Raw genomic sequence first — 14,558 nt, forward strand, 5'->3', positions numbered from 1 at the left:
CAGTTTCAAAATCAAGGTTATATTTTTTTAGCATTGTTATACATCTTAATTTTTCTTGCACAAGTTTACAGTATCTGTTATGTGGTGACTGCCATTACAAATTGAATGTACGTTTGCTTTGTGAAAAAAAAAAATGCAACCAATCACACATTTAAAAAAAAAATTTAATGTCCATCATAAAAACGATCACATTGTTGAATGTTTCACAATCACAAATACGAGCTGTCCTCTAATCAGCTGGTCATGGAACACTTATTATAGATCTGATGCAAGAGTCACTGATGATCACCTTTTGACAGGTCTGCAAAGAAAACAAATGAAAAACTTATCTTTATAGTTGCACATGTATTTTTTATTTGATGTATAAAATAGTTTGCCACTTTTTAAGATGCTTTAATTCTATTTTGTAATTGGTTTGTTTATGTTTTTAAGTTAAAGTTTCATTTTTTAATCCTTTATTTCACATCTGTATGTATGTGTTGGTTACATTTATCAAAGTATGAAATATTCATTAATTTTTTTTAATATTAGTATCTGGTTGTACAAGACTATGAATAGTAGAAATCTACATTTCATATTAAACTGGGGAGGTGTAAATGATACATTTACAATATAATAGAAGCAAAAAATTGAATGCATAGTTAATTGTTCTTGATGATAGACTATTGGCATTTAATCTCACAAACACCCTCTATAACTCTCAATAAATAAATGAATGAACAGCATATGTGTTTTGCTATTTAAGGACTCAAATTTTTCTCTTGATATAGAGAATATTATATATATAGATTATTAAATAGCAATTTTTATATCGCATTCCATATAAGCTCTTGGTCGCTGTATATTATCCGAGAACAGCGACCGTGGGCTAATATAGGATGCGATATAAAAATCGCCATGTATTGTTTTTTAAATCATATACTAATAGAAAATATTAAAGAAACAATAAAAAACATCATATTTTGTATGATTATTGTAAACAAATTGCTCCCTGTCTATATATTCTATCTCTAATAATTAAACTTCCCTGAAATTTTTGCACCAGCTATTTGTATACCAAGTTGACGTTGACATAACTATTTGAAGTTATACTCGAAGATGAATGACGCATACCAAATTCTATATCATAATAGCTGATGATTAATGGAAAGGGTCGTGCTATAACATCCGAAGATTGCCGGAGAGGGATGTGATATAAATCTTTTATCACACCCCTAGGGTTTATATCACACGGGTAGGCAAATCTTCGGTTTACATCGCAAAAAGGGTATATTTTCTATTAGTAAACAATATAAAGAAACAGAACATCCCACCTACTATTCACTTCCTGGGGCGACGCTTTGGCCGGCAGCCATTGTGAGGTATCTTGGTTACCTCAGAAATCGAGACAATTCGTACTCCTGAGGTCCGTAATCCTATCAAAGCTGACTAGAAGACAAAAGACAAATGGACATAATATAACATAATTATCGTAGGCTCTTCAAATTCACAACTTTTCTAAAGAAAGATAAAATTGTCAGCTTTCTTGGTAAATACAAAAAAAAAATTAGAAAGTTGAGACGGATGAACCAATCAAAAAATTGTCCGATGGTTTTTGTTACATATCTTGGCAGTTGCTATTATTAATGTTATTGTTTTTATGTTATTGAAAATATAATATATTTTTCAGTCAAGGTGGTGATTTATGTACAATTATGCATTATGAATAAGAAAGACTGGATATGTTGTAGGATTTTCGTAAATTTTAGAGTTAAGTGTAGGAAAAAGAAATAGTGAGGGGTATTGTAGAGGGCCGAATGCCCAAGGAAAACATGTAGGGTTGAATTTGAGAGGGGGGTCCCCCTCTCAGCAATAAGGGGGCTCCAGGGGACCTGTTTGTGCATATTTTGAACTGTACTATTAATTTTGTTCTGAATATGATTCCTTATAGGAGCCCATTTGTCAACAACAAAAATCCCACAGATCAGCACACAGCGTATTCATCTAACGTCTTGATTTTCGTACTTTGTGGTACATAGATTTTTAAAACAAATTTTTGTTTCATTTTTGTAACAGTTGTATACTTGTCTGTATGTATTTATATTCATGTTTAGGTGTCTGATAGACTAAATAGTCTGAATGTCTGCAGCTTATTTAGCAGATACATGTATTATCACAATTATAAAGAATTTGCAAGTTTTATTAAAATCTATTTAGAAAGTTATAGGTACCAACTGGTTACTCTTTGTTTGAAAAAAAACAAACTATGACATACACTTATTGACTAAATAAGACTTTACTGTTATTATGTTCTTCAGTCCATTATTATCATCTATTCAAATATATACTACCAGACAAACACTGATAGCTGTATGCTATATAGGTAAGGTCAGACAAACCATTTTTTAAATCATATTCATGTTCCAGCTTTAGTTTGGATAGGAAGACCAATCACTGAGTCTAAATCATGCTTGGCCTCCATCGCCCTCATACAAAATAAAAAAAACGTTAGGTAGAACTTAAAGCTTAAAACTTAGTCCAATTAATGTTCTATAGTCTGTCTCAAGATATTTTTGCCAAATATTTTCTTAAAGTATTCCATATTTATAAATACCTCTTGATTCAGACAATATTCATTAAATAGTATGAAAAAATCCCAAGATTACCCTTTTGAAACTTGTCAGGTTTTAATACACAGCAAAAAATAGAAAGTCTACGGAGATTTGGCATTGCATCCGCCATAATTAAGCCAGAATGACAACATTAAAAAATTGTGCGAGGTATTCCGAGTGACGTCTGAATGTAGAAAAGATGTCAACATTCCCCAATATGAACCTCTATAAGAAATCTGTTTTCGTTCCTGTGAATTTTTACGAGGGAAAAATGATAATGTGTGAATGAAGTTATCTTGGATTCCCTTTCATTGATTTCAATTGCACTTCTTTCACAGGTATGTGTATTTTTATCAAAACATTGTCCAAATGTGTAGCGTGAATATCTTGGGACTGACTATAACAAATAGAGAATCATCATATCGCTTTAAAAACAGGGATCTTTATCTGATAAGAAAAGCTTCAAACCACAATGTTTTTATGTTTAGATTTTTACATATACCAGGTTTATTAAACAAACGTGATAGCTGACGACCTCTACTGAAGTACTGATTCTTCTTTATATGATCATATTAATTTTTTCAAAGTTAAGAAACCGGCACCATTGTGAAAAATAGGTGGAGAAATCGCCGGTCGGCACAAAATGAGAACCCTGATGTTGAGGTTGTTATTTGTTACATGTGAAACAAAAGGATAGACAGATAAAGGATGGAAAGATGGATGGATAGACAGAAACAGAAAGGTTGACCTGTTGGATTACTCACTGTTCTACTTGAATTTATGCCGTTAAGACACACCCTCAAGTTCCGCAAGCCGATATTCAGTGCTCTCTGAAACAGAACATTTTTTTTATCAACTATTCACTTTACTGAGAGAGATGGATTGGCAGTTAGACATGAATACCAAGTATCCAATTCATCAACTTATATTAGAAAGTGTTGCATCCATAAACGTGCAAGAGAAAGAGCTTTTCGTAGGCCACTAGGGCTTGGACAATGTATTGAAATATCAATATACAGTTGAACTTCGGTATCTCGAACACCGATATCTCAAATACAATGGATATGTCGAAGTGATTTTTAGGTCCCAAACACTTAAACTTTTAGTATTTTACCCTTGATATCTCGAAAACTCGGATATCTCGAAGTTGTTAACCAGTCCCATCTAGTTTGAGATAACGAGGTTTGACTGTATATTGATATGATATGCAGACGATACGTGCATCGCTAGTTCACTACCTGTATAAAAAAAATTGATACCAAAAATGTTATTTCCCTCTTTTTTATTTTATTCTTCGGTTTCATTAACAATAAAAAAAATTCTCAAAAAAGATCTAAAAACTACAGTGGATTTAAATTGGCAATTTTGTCATTGGCAGTGTAAATTTGTTTCTCTCAATCTTTAAGTTTTAATATTTTGAGTGAAAATGTTTTTTTATAATAGAAAACAAATCTTTTTATTGAAAGAAAAATTTTGAGATATGTATCGTATCATGACACAAGTATTGTGATACACACAGATACAGAAAATAGTGTACCTCGTCCCAGCCCTAGTTCTTAGGCTCATATTCTTAGGCATTCATACTTATTCTACACTCATTGCTATTCATTTAAAATTATACTTCTGTCTTAAGCAAAATCTCGATATGTTCAGTCACAGGCCTTTTGTTTGTTGATAAGTGTTTCTCTCCATCCTTACCTCCCCTATGTGGGCTCCGACTGACTGAGCCGCTAGGTTCGTCTTTCTTCTGGCGTTCCTGAAGCCTAGTGCACCCTATATAGAGACAATAAGCCACATCTTCACTACATGTTTTATTTCAGAAAAATATCTACATATATATAAATACATTCATAAATCCCAGTGCACTCCAGACAATTAGCCACCTACACTGCAGGTATTTTTTTCCAGTAAAAAGGATTTCTACTGAATACTGTTTGCAGTTGGTTGCAAATATTAAGTTATCCTGGTAAATTCAAAACAAGCATCTGCAAACAAGGTGACCTTTAGAATTTTCAAACAAATATTCTGCTGTAAGTTTAACCCTCCACCCACTTTTGTTCTGAAGGGACATAAAAACCATAAAATAACTTACCGCTGATGAGCAGTAGAGTATATCACCTACAAACGAAAATGATAATCTGTACTGGATATTTTATCTACATCAGAAATTTAAGGTGTGTAAATCATACCTTAAACTGTATATGATACAAATTTAAGGTGTGTGAATCATACCTTAGCTGTATATGATACTTAAATTTCAATTTCTTATTGAGGCTTCATAACAGATATCTCCATTTCAAGTTTACCTGTGGCTTTGCAGAGGGAGATGATGACATTGTTGTTGGTTGATTTAATGTTTACGACCGGCAGCTGGTTGTAAGCCGTCCCGTCAACGTCCAACTTCATGGTGTCTTTGGAAGGGTAAAATAATCTACAAAGATAATATCATGAGCTGTATATATTATGGATTAATTGTTACTCATGTCTTTAACTGGTACAATAAAGTGAGACTGAGATATGGACTTCAGAGGAGGAATTGTGAAAAAAAAAAAAAAAAGTACATGGATTCAAGGCACTGAAACAGCTCATCCTCCAACGATTGGTGTGCTTTGTCACAATCCTCCAAATACATCATTCTCAAATACTTAGTTTGTTCAACAAAAAGCCCAAGAGTTATCTGTCTTTGGTCAAACTATGTAAAATTAATAATTGACAGACTGATTAAGTTGTTAAATATAAAAGGACAGTGGTTGTTAAAAAAATGAACCATCTACACTAAGCTGTTCATTTTATAATTAAATAGCAATATACAATACATACATGTATATATATATGTATATGTAAGTATTATACTTATTCATGTACCACAACTTGTCTCAATGTTGAAAAATTTCCTCCCAACCTCACCCTAACTACTAGTAGATTCAAGCCAGTAACAATAAATCATCATAGATTTGACATAGATTAATGTATGTCTATATTCCATGTCAAATATTGCCTTTTTTATGCAATTTCACATGGGTTTAAATGACATTTGTTGAAGATAATATAAAAAATGGAATGTGAATTTAACACTAAAAGGAGGGAAATCTTTGATAAATATTATACAATTATTGCTGTTTTTAAGGTCAATACGATGTTTGCGCCATAAATTACAGATTTTTTACTATGGGAGGCAGTGTACAGTAGCTCTCAGGTCCTCCATCCAAATTATTTCAGATCAGGAGCTACAGACCTGCAGCTATTGTTTATGTTATCATTTTGTGCTGCAGATTAAATACTTAGTCTCATTTTTATCTGTTTACTATGGAAGCTATAGGAGACATGTCCAGAAATATAAACTCAACGTGTACTGCATCTTTCTGCTCAGGAGTTAAATAATTTCTGTACAAAAAAAATTATGATGTGCACATGTACAACCAATGCAATATACCTCCAGTCTTTCGCATCCGGGACACGTTGTTCATCTTCACGATTGTTCTGTCGATCATCACTCATATGACAAATAGCTTGGTGATTTACTACAAGTAACAAAATTACCTATTCCTTAGCTGAAAATTATTCACCATCAGCAAACAAAGTAACATTTAAACAGTTTGGAAGTATAAATATGTATTTGATTTTTACCTGAAGAAATACTGGGACGAACTACGCATGTGTAGACCTGTCTTGTTACAGCAGTTAAAGATTTCCACATGATTCTTACACTGAAAAAGATACAACAGAGATAATTCGCGTTACACCCAGTCACGTTGAACAAAATTTATACCAGATTAAACCCTGTGCGACATTGCAACGCTGTCAAGCTACGCAGATTAACGTATTATACTGGTAAAAATTGATCGTTAAGCTGACTTTGGTTTCAATTATCCTCACCAAAAAGACAACACGGACACAAGACAAGTCACTAGATCACTTTCTTTCACAACGACCTTCACCTTGAATTGATCGTGTAATGAATAAAACCAAACTCGGTAGGTCAAAAATAAAAGACGGACGAGTGCCAGAGAGAGAGAGAGAGAGAGAGAGAGAGAGAGAGAGAGAGAGAGAGAGAGAGAGAGAGAGAGAGAGATATTCTCTTTTGAGAAGTGGACAGGCATAGCCTACATCCATCTGGATGTAGGCTATGCCTGTCCACTTCTCAAAAGAGAATAAGAGAGAGAGAGAGAGAGAGAGAGAGAGAGAGAGAGAGAGAGAGAGAGAGAGATTTTTTATTTTCTCAATTTTCTCTACACGCAAATTAGTAAATACATATTACGATTTAATACAGTTGATCAAATTTATTAAAAGATAGAGTTAATATTCTCGTGGCTTATGGATAAAATGTTAGTCATGGACCATTAATGTAGAGAAGCAAAATGATATACGCACCATTAAACGCCAAGAAGAAAAGGGGGAGTTCGATCATCGGTATGAGAGAGAGGGCACGAGTCTCAGGGGTTCCCTCGATAGATGATTAATTTTCAGATTGAAATCCATTGCTCGCTGAGCCTTGAAGAACCACACAATGGCAAATAGGCAATTCCTGAAACAACCCTCCTAGAATAACCGGCGCCATTTAAGGTCAAGCTCCGAAATGTCCGCAAGTCGGACGATCTTCATTATACAGGGTTCTGATAAGGCCATCTCAAACATAATGGTATACACGCGAAATTAAAAGCAAAATCTCAATAATTATAACGATTATTATTATGATTCCAAGGCAGTCGGCATACTGGCGGGGTTTTTTTGTAATGGGATACAAATGCCATGCTTAATGTGTATTGGTGACGAAAAAAGGACTGAAACTGAAATCAATCAATCAATCAACCAATCAAATATCTCTCTATAATCTAGAAGATGTTAATTTATTCGTTTGTTATGTCAGCCACCTCAATTCCTTTGCTTATGTCCATAAAAAATTCAAAGTTTTACATATTCGTTCTAACAGTTTAAGGGTGTTATTTACTCAGGGTTTGAGTTCTCAAATTCCGATTGTTATAAAGTTCAATGTAATGAGTAAAATTTGTTCTAAACACAAAAAGTATTTATGAAATGAATTATTATTGACAAAACATTCAATAGTTTTACTTTATTATGAAATTAGGCTCAAACAAAAATTGACTTTTAGTCAAACAGAGGAAATTCGGACTAAATTTTGCAGATTTTGTTTTCTGCTAAAAGTTTTTTGGCAGTAGTATAAAATTAAAAGTTAGGATTTTATATTTAAGTGTATGTAATTTTGCATATTTTCCGTTAGTTTTATCTCACTTATTCATAAAAATAATCTTATGGCAAGAATAATAAAAATATTGAAAAATGCTTAAAAACGATAAAAGACACCATATCTCAAAATTTTGATCATTGACCTCATATAAATTTTTTGCCAATAGAATAAGGTCAATATAAGTAGTTCAATACCATAAATGTTTTTGTATTATCATCATTCAATTTTTTGTAAAATTGAATCAAAAATGGGAAGGGATTTGAAAAATGATAGAGGAAATTCGGACTGAATTATTTTTAAAAAATTATGCTGAAATCTTAATGTTGTGTACTTATTAAGTGCCACTACCATTCATAAAGTGTATATTATTTTTTAAAGTGTTTAATTATTTGTAATATTTTTTTAATTAAGAAAATCTCAATCGTAGTGTAAAATTTTATGGGATTTTTCTTGATTTTTCAATAAATATTCAATGGCCATTAACTCAAAAAGTAGGTCATTGACCTTCTTTTCTGAAAGTGAAAAATAACAATACAAGCAAAGGTCTATAACACACAATAGATGGTTTTTCATTATCATCAGTGGATTTTTTTTTCATTCTGAGTAAACGTCATCCTTAAAGTACTTCAATAAGCTGTAATCTACCGATTGGTTTTCTTCCACTTGGCCACTGTACCATATTCTTCCACTATGCCATTCCACCATTTATCCACCATGGCATCCTATCATTAATCCACTATGCCATTCCACCATTTATCCACCATGGCATCCTATCATTAATCTACTATGCCATTCCACCATTTATCCACTATGGCATCCTATCATTAATCTACTATGCCATTCCACCATTTATCCACTATGGCATCCTATCATAAATCTACTATGCCATTCCACCATTTATCCACCATGGCATCCTATCATTAATCCACTATGCCATTCCACCATTTATCCACTATGGCATCCTATCATTAATCCACTGTGCCATTCCACCATTTATCCACTATGGCATCCTATCATTAATCTACTGTGCCATTCCACCATTTATCCACTATGGCATCCTATCATTAATCTACTATGTCATTCAACCATTTATCCTCTATGGCATCCTATCATTAATCTACTATGCCATTCCACTATTTATCCACTATGGCATCCTATCATTAGTCCACTATGCCATTCCACCATTTATCCACTATGGCATCCTATCATTAGTCAACTATGCCATTCCACCATTTATCCACCATTGCATCCTATTATTAATCCACTATGCCATTCCACCATTTATCCACTTTGGCATCCTATCATTAATCCACTATGCCATTCCACCATTTATCCACTATGGCATCCTATCATTAATCTACTGTGCCATTCCACCATTTATCCACTATGGCGTCCTATCATTAATCTACTATGTCATTCAACCATTTATCCACTATGGCATCCTATCATTAATCTACTATGTCATTCAACCATTTATCCACTATGGCATCCTATCATTAATATACTATGTCATTCAACCATTAATCCCCTATGCCACTCGTTCTGACCCCATCTTTTGACTATGTGATTCAACCATTCATCCACTCTGCAATCCTATCAATTAAACACTATGCCATTCTACAATTCATCTATTACGCCATTCATCAACTATGTCCTCCTATTTTCATCTACTAAGCCATTTTATCACTTACTTACTATTTTATTTGTTCTGACTCCTTCCATTGACAATGCTATCCTACCATACATCCACTATGCCATTCTACCATACATCCACAAAGCCATTCTACCATATATCAGCTATGCCTTTTTAATATACATCCACTATGCCATTCTACCATACATCCACTACGCCTTTCTAATATACATCCACTATGCCATTCTACCATACATCCACTACGCCTTTCTAATATACATCCACTATGCCATTCTACCATACATCCACTATGCCATCCTACCATACATCCACTATGCCATTCTACCATACATCCACTATGCCATCCTACCATACATCCACTTTGCCATTCTACCATACATCCACTATGCCATCCTACCATACATCCACTATGCCTTTCTACCATACATCCACTATGCCTTTCTAATATACATCCACTATGCCATTCTACCATACATCCACTATGCCATCCTACCATACATCCACTATGCCATTCTACCATACATCAGCTTTGCCATTCTACCATACATTCACTATGCCATTCTACCATACTTCCACTATGCTAATTTATTATTCATCGATTTTATGCCACTCATCCACTATGCTATCCTATTTTCATCGAAAATGCCATTTTATAATCATATCCATTATGCCATTTGTTCTAACTCCATTCATTGATTATGTTGTTATACCATACATCCACTATGCCATTCTACCGTAAATCCTCTTTGCCATTCTACCATACATCCACTATGCCTTTCTACCAAAAATCCACTATGCCATTCTACCATACATCCGCTATGCCATCCTATCAAACCATCCCACTTTTCACAAACTATGCCTTACAACTATTTAAATAACATCCAGTCACTATTTTTTTGTCATTTTTTTTTTGTTATCCACTTGTTAATTGATCAGCTAATGCTTTCATTTTTTTCCATCCATTTCCATTGACTTTGTCCTCCGCCTTTCCATTTCTAACATCGTCGACCATCCTACAAAATGCCATCCATTTCCATTGACTTTGTCCTCCGCCTTTCCATTTTTAACCTCGTCGACCATCCTACAAAATGCCATCCATTTCCATTGACTTTGTCCTCCCCCTTTCCATTCCTAACCTCCTCAAAAATGCCATCCATTTCCATTGACCTCGTCAAAATGCCATCCATTTCCATTGACTTTGTCCTCCGCCTTTCCATTCCTAACCTCGTCGACCATCCTACAAAATGCCATCCATTTCCATTGACTTTGTCCTCCGCCTTTCCATTTCTAACCTCATCGACCATCCTATTTGACCAAGAAATATGTTTTTCTTTTAAAATGGAGGTGTCCCATACCCCCTTAAAAACATTAAAGCCCAGATATTGAATTAAATCGGTAAGATCTAAACTAGAGTAGGCTGTTGACAATAATGGTCTGGGTGTAAAAAGTCTGATATTGAAAGAACCTAAAAAGGTTTCGTTATATGCAGCAAAAAAGTAATAGTTTCTCCAGAAACTCATTTTGCTTGGCAACAGGAACATGCGTCCGATTCTTTGACTATAATCAATTTATTTCATCTCTCTCTTTCTCTCTCTCTCTCTCTCTCTCTCTCTCTCTCTCTCTCTCTCTCTCTCTCTCTCTCTCTCTCAGAGGATTTGGCGATGTCTTAGCTAAAAATGAAACATTGATTGACACTGATTGGAAATGAGTACATATAATTAAGGCCATCATTTGTACATACTTTTTCATGTTTTCCATTTTCATTTAATTTCCATAAAACGTGTACCTGTTTTTAAATACAATTCTTGTCGTTTAAATTGATGAATGATCAACACAATTCTAAAAATATGGATCAGGTCGTTGAAAAAACAATTAAAATCCATTTAGGAGATCCAATTTTATCCGGAGAGCATTTGTTTATAATCACCCACTTACCCTCAGGTTGCAGATAATGAGCAACGACTGGGTTCCCGGTAACGATTTACTGTACATGCATATGGAACATTTAATTTCTATTACAAATATTTATTCCCGTCATCCCCTTCCGAGATTTCCCCTCTATCCGAGTGCTGAGTGAGCCGTATTGATTGGAGCAGCTTGTATGGACGGACACGACATATTACCTCCATGTCAAGTTACAGGCAATTTTCAAATTTCTAAATTATCTCACAAAAAAATTCATTTTCAATTCAATAAAATCCTAAAATCAATAACTAATTTTCTAAATTCAATGGATTTGAAATTTCATTGTTCTTTTCAAGTCTTTATCTCTTGCTGTAATGAATACACAGATCGAAGAAACTGCATTAATTCCAGAGCACCAGAAAATTAGCAATTTACACAGGTACTAGCTAACAAAAGACCACTAAATGTAATGGACAATTCCAGTTATAATCACTCTCGGTAATTCAGGAGTTACACTGCCAGGAATGGCCGCGAGTTTCTCTCCCCTGATGATCCGGAGAATTATATCATAAATATATCCTGTCGAATTGTTTAAACTGATTTTGTTTAATTCTTTTTTTTTTTTTTTTTTTTTTTTTTTTAGATATTTGCCAGTCGTGTCGAGTATGACATGATGATGATGACAATGATGATTAAGATGATGATGATGACGATGATTATTAAGATGATGATGATGTTGATGATTATTAAGATGGTGATGATTAAGATAATGATTAAGATGATGATTAAGATGGTGATGATGACGATGATTATTAAGATGATGATGACGATGATTATTAAGATGGTGATGATGATTATCAAGATGATGATGATGATTATTAAGATGGTGATGATGATTATCAAGATGATGATGATTATTAAGATGTGATGATTATTATCAAGATGATGATGATGAGGATGATTATTAAGATGGTGATGATGATTATAAGGATGATGATGATGATTATTATTAAGATGTGATGATTATTAAGATGATGATGATTAAGATGATGATGATGGCGATGATGATTAAGATGGTGATGATGTGTTTTTTCAACCTGCCATTAAACTCTTATACTGAGATCAAACCAATCCGTTAAATCAGGGTCATGCAATTGATATGGTATATACATGTATATATATATATATATGTTGGCCATAGCTAATGATTTATGCAATGGTGTTACATAAACTTTAAAACTTTTAAAATCATCTTTTTTTCTGGCAGAGGCGAATAGTTAAATATAAAGGCTATATATAGCTTTTAAGAGTGATGGTCTGTTACACTATTGATAAAACAAATATAATTTTTTTATTACCTTACAAATACTCACAAATACAAATAAATTACTTGTAAGTGCATAGTATGCCAAATAAATACTGTCCATGGGTATTTGTCTTTAAATTAATGTGGGAACAGTTTGGTAAAGAAAAGCACTGTTTGATATTCTCAAAATTGTGTTTAAAGAATTTCTGAATGAAGTGCCTATATATCTTTCATTCGTAAAGAAATATGCTCGTCATAATTACATTATCTTCCGTAATATACTCAAAGCCATACATTATGACGCATGTTACTGGTGTAAAAGACACCCAATATAGCAAATAGCCGCTTAAGTTAATTAAAATGATTTCTCAGAAGCAGGCAAGGCCTTCTTAAGTACCAGATAACAACTCCATTACTTTGCTAATCCTGTAGAAATTCCCTCATTAGGCTATCTCCCATGTCAGAATCAGATTAGTTGTCGGCAGTGACCGTTTCTCCGAGGCGACAAGCGGCCCCCATAAGCCGGTCAGTGGAGAGAATCAGCGAGACACAATTCCCAGAAACAGGCCCCTCTGATCAATCCTGACTAATGGAAATCTCATATTCCATGAACTACATTGGGGCTTCTTTGCGCTGTCTAATACGCTCTTGTTCGTTCTAAATAGAGGCTTCTTTCCATTAGGAGCTCGAGAATCCCCGTGTGCTCGTCGTTTATTTCGTTGAATTGTTTGCTTTTTGGGGACGTCTATCGCCTGATTTGATCGATTATGACAGAGCATGTTTTTACTGTTTTATCCTTGCTCCAGCTTGCGTGCATCAACTCTAATAAACACTGATAAAGATTTGATTTCTCTTTCACGGGGCCTAGCGTTTCTCCTATCATGCTGATATCGTTTACATTCATGTTTTGAACAATTGCTTTACCAGTTTTTGACGTTGTTGGAAAACTGAAAGATCCCAAAAATCAGCATTGTTTCAAAATGCCATGTAAGCATGGAGGATGAATTTGATTAAATAGAAATAGACCCCACTTCTCCCCATGGAAGCGCCACTAATGAAATTAAGTTCTCCAAAATCATTTACGATTGTAGAATTTAGAGTTGGTTAATGTAGTACATTTGCTATAGGCTTGTATTGATGGATTCAATGAAGCATTTTTATTTTTAAAAAATTGGACAGTGTATGATGGTGGCCATTCATAATTTCAAAATTAATTGAGAAAAAAAATAAGGTTCTTTTAAATGGTTTGAGGGCTTAGCTTTTCGTGAAAACAAAAATGAACTGTAGACACTATTCATAGATCCTGATTCCATTCCTTTATACAACTAAGGTAAAAAAAAAAAAGACTTAACAGATGTTTATCATGAACGACATTGAAAATTATATTGATATTATGATATAATTGTTTGAAATGTTTGATGAATTGCCGTGTACTGTTCCGTCAGTGATATTATACAGCCCAGTGATACGTAGGAAGTAGAACGCTGCTTGCTTGCGGCAGGAGTTGCCAGGAAACAAGAGAAATTAGACCTCTCTCCGAGATCTACTGATAGTTGTCCCCACAGAACAGATCAACAGTATCATCTCAGAGAACTTTCTCAACAGGTTTCATTCACCTTAAGTTTCTTGTCCTTAATTAGACTGTACTTTAGAATCAAAGATTTTTTTCCGATTCAGAAGCAGATTTTTGGTAAAATAACTAAAATTATTCCACCCGAGGTTGGACAAGCGATGTACCTTTTTGCACCCAGTCAAAGCGCCCAAATGTCTTTGTATAGGGTTATAAAAAGTGACGTTATTGCTTTTCTTACGCTTACTTTGCCGTTTGATTAAGAGTAAAAGAAAATATCGCAACCTGGAAGTAATCGACAAAATGGCTGTAGCAGCAACGCGATC

At 34.0% G+C, this 14,558-nt stretch overlaps 1 protein-coding gene across 2 annotated transcripts; it reads right to left on the reverse strand.

Annotated features, from left to right (window-relative positions):
- Nucleotides 1-147: 147 nt before the first annotated feature.
- Nucleotides 148-7,134, reverse strand: LOC128177706 (30S ribosomal protein S11-like). Of its 2 annotated transcripts, none has more exons than XM_052844527.1 (9): nt 6,963-7,134; nt 6,219-6,298; nt 6,025-6,112; nt 4,898-5,022; nt 4,684-4,709; nt 4,290-4,364; nt 3,356-3,421; nt 1,318-1,428; nt 148-301 (listed from the first exon to the last, which is right to left on the reverse strand). In XM_052844527.1, exons 2-8 carry the CDS (start codon nt 6,286-6,288, stop codon nt 1,321-1,323), a joined length of 558 nt encoding a protein of 185 aa, XP_052700487.1. In that variant the 5' UTR covers nt 6,289-6,298; nt 6,963-7,134; the 3' UTR covers nt 148-301; nt 1,318-1,320. The 2 variants fall into 2 exon arrangements, with proteins under 2 accessions (XP_052700487.1, XP_052700486.1); XM_052844526.1 differs by lacking the exon at nt 6,963-7,134 and adding an exon at nt 6,468-6,524 and having other exon boundaries at nt 149-301.
- Between the last annotated feature and the right edge of the window lie 7,424 nt (nt 7,135-14,558).

This window comes from Crassostrea angulata, chromosome 3, assembly GCF_025612915.1.
Source record: "Crassostrea angulata isolate pt1a10 chromosome 3, ASM2561291v2, whole genome shotgun sequence".
Classification (NCBI taxonomy): Eukaryota; Metazoa; Mollusca; class Bivalvia; order Ostreida; family Ostreidae; genus Magallana; species Magallana angulata.

Bases quoted from the DNA above. Each gene is read 5' to 3' on its own strand.
- LOC128177706 (XM_052844527.1), bottom strand. From the start codon at position 6,288: ATGTGGAAATCTTTAACTGCTGTAACAAGACAGGTCTACACATGCGTA. The intron at 5,023-6,024 runs GTATATTGCATT...TTATCTTTGTAG, and splicing joins CCGGATGCGAAAGACTGGAG to ATTATTTTACCCTTCCAAAG. The intron at 4,710-4,897 runs GTAAACTTGAAA...TTTCGTTTGTAG, and splicing joins CTCCCTCTGCAAAGCCACAG to GTGATATACTCTACTGCTCA.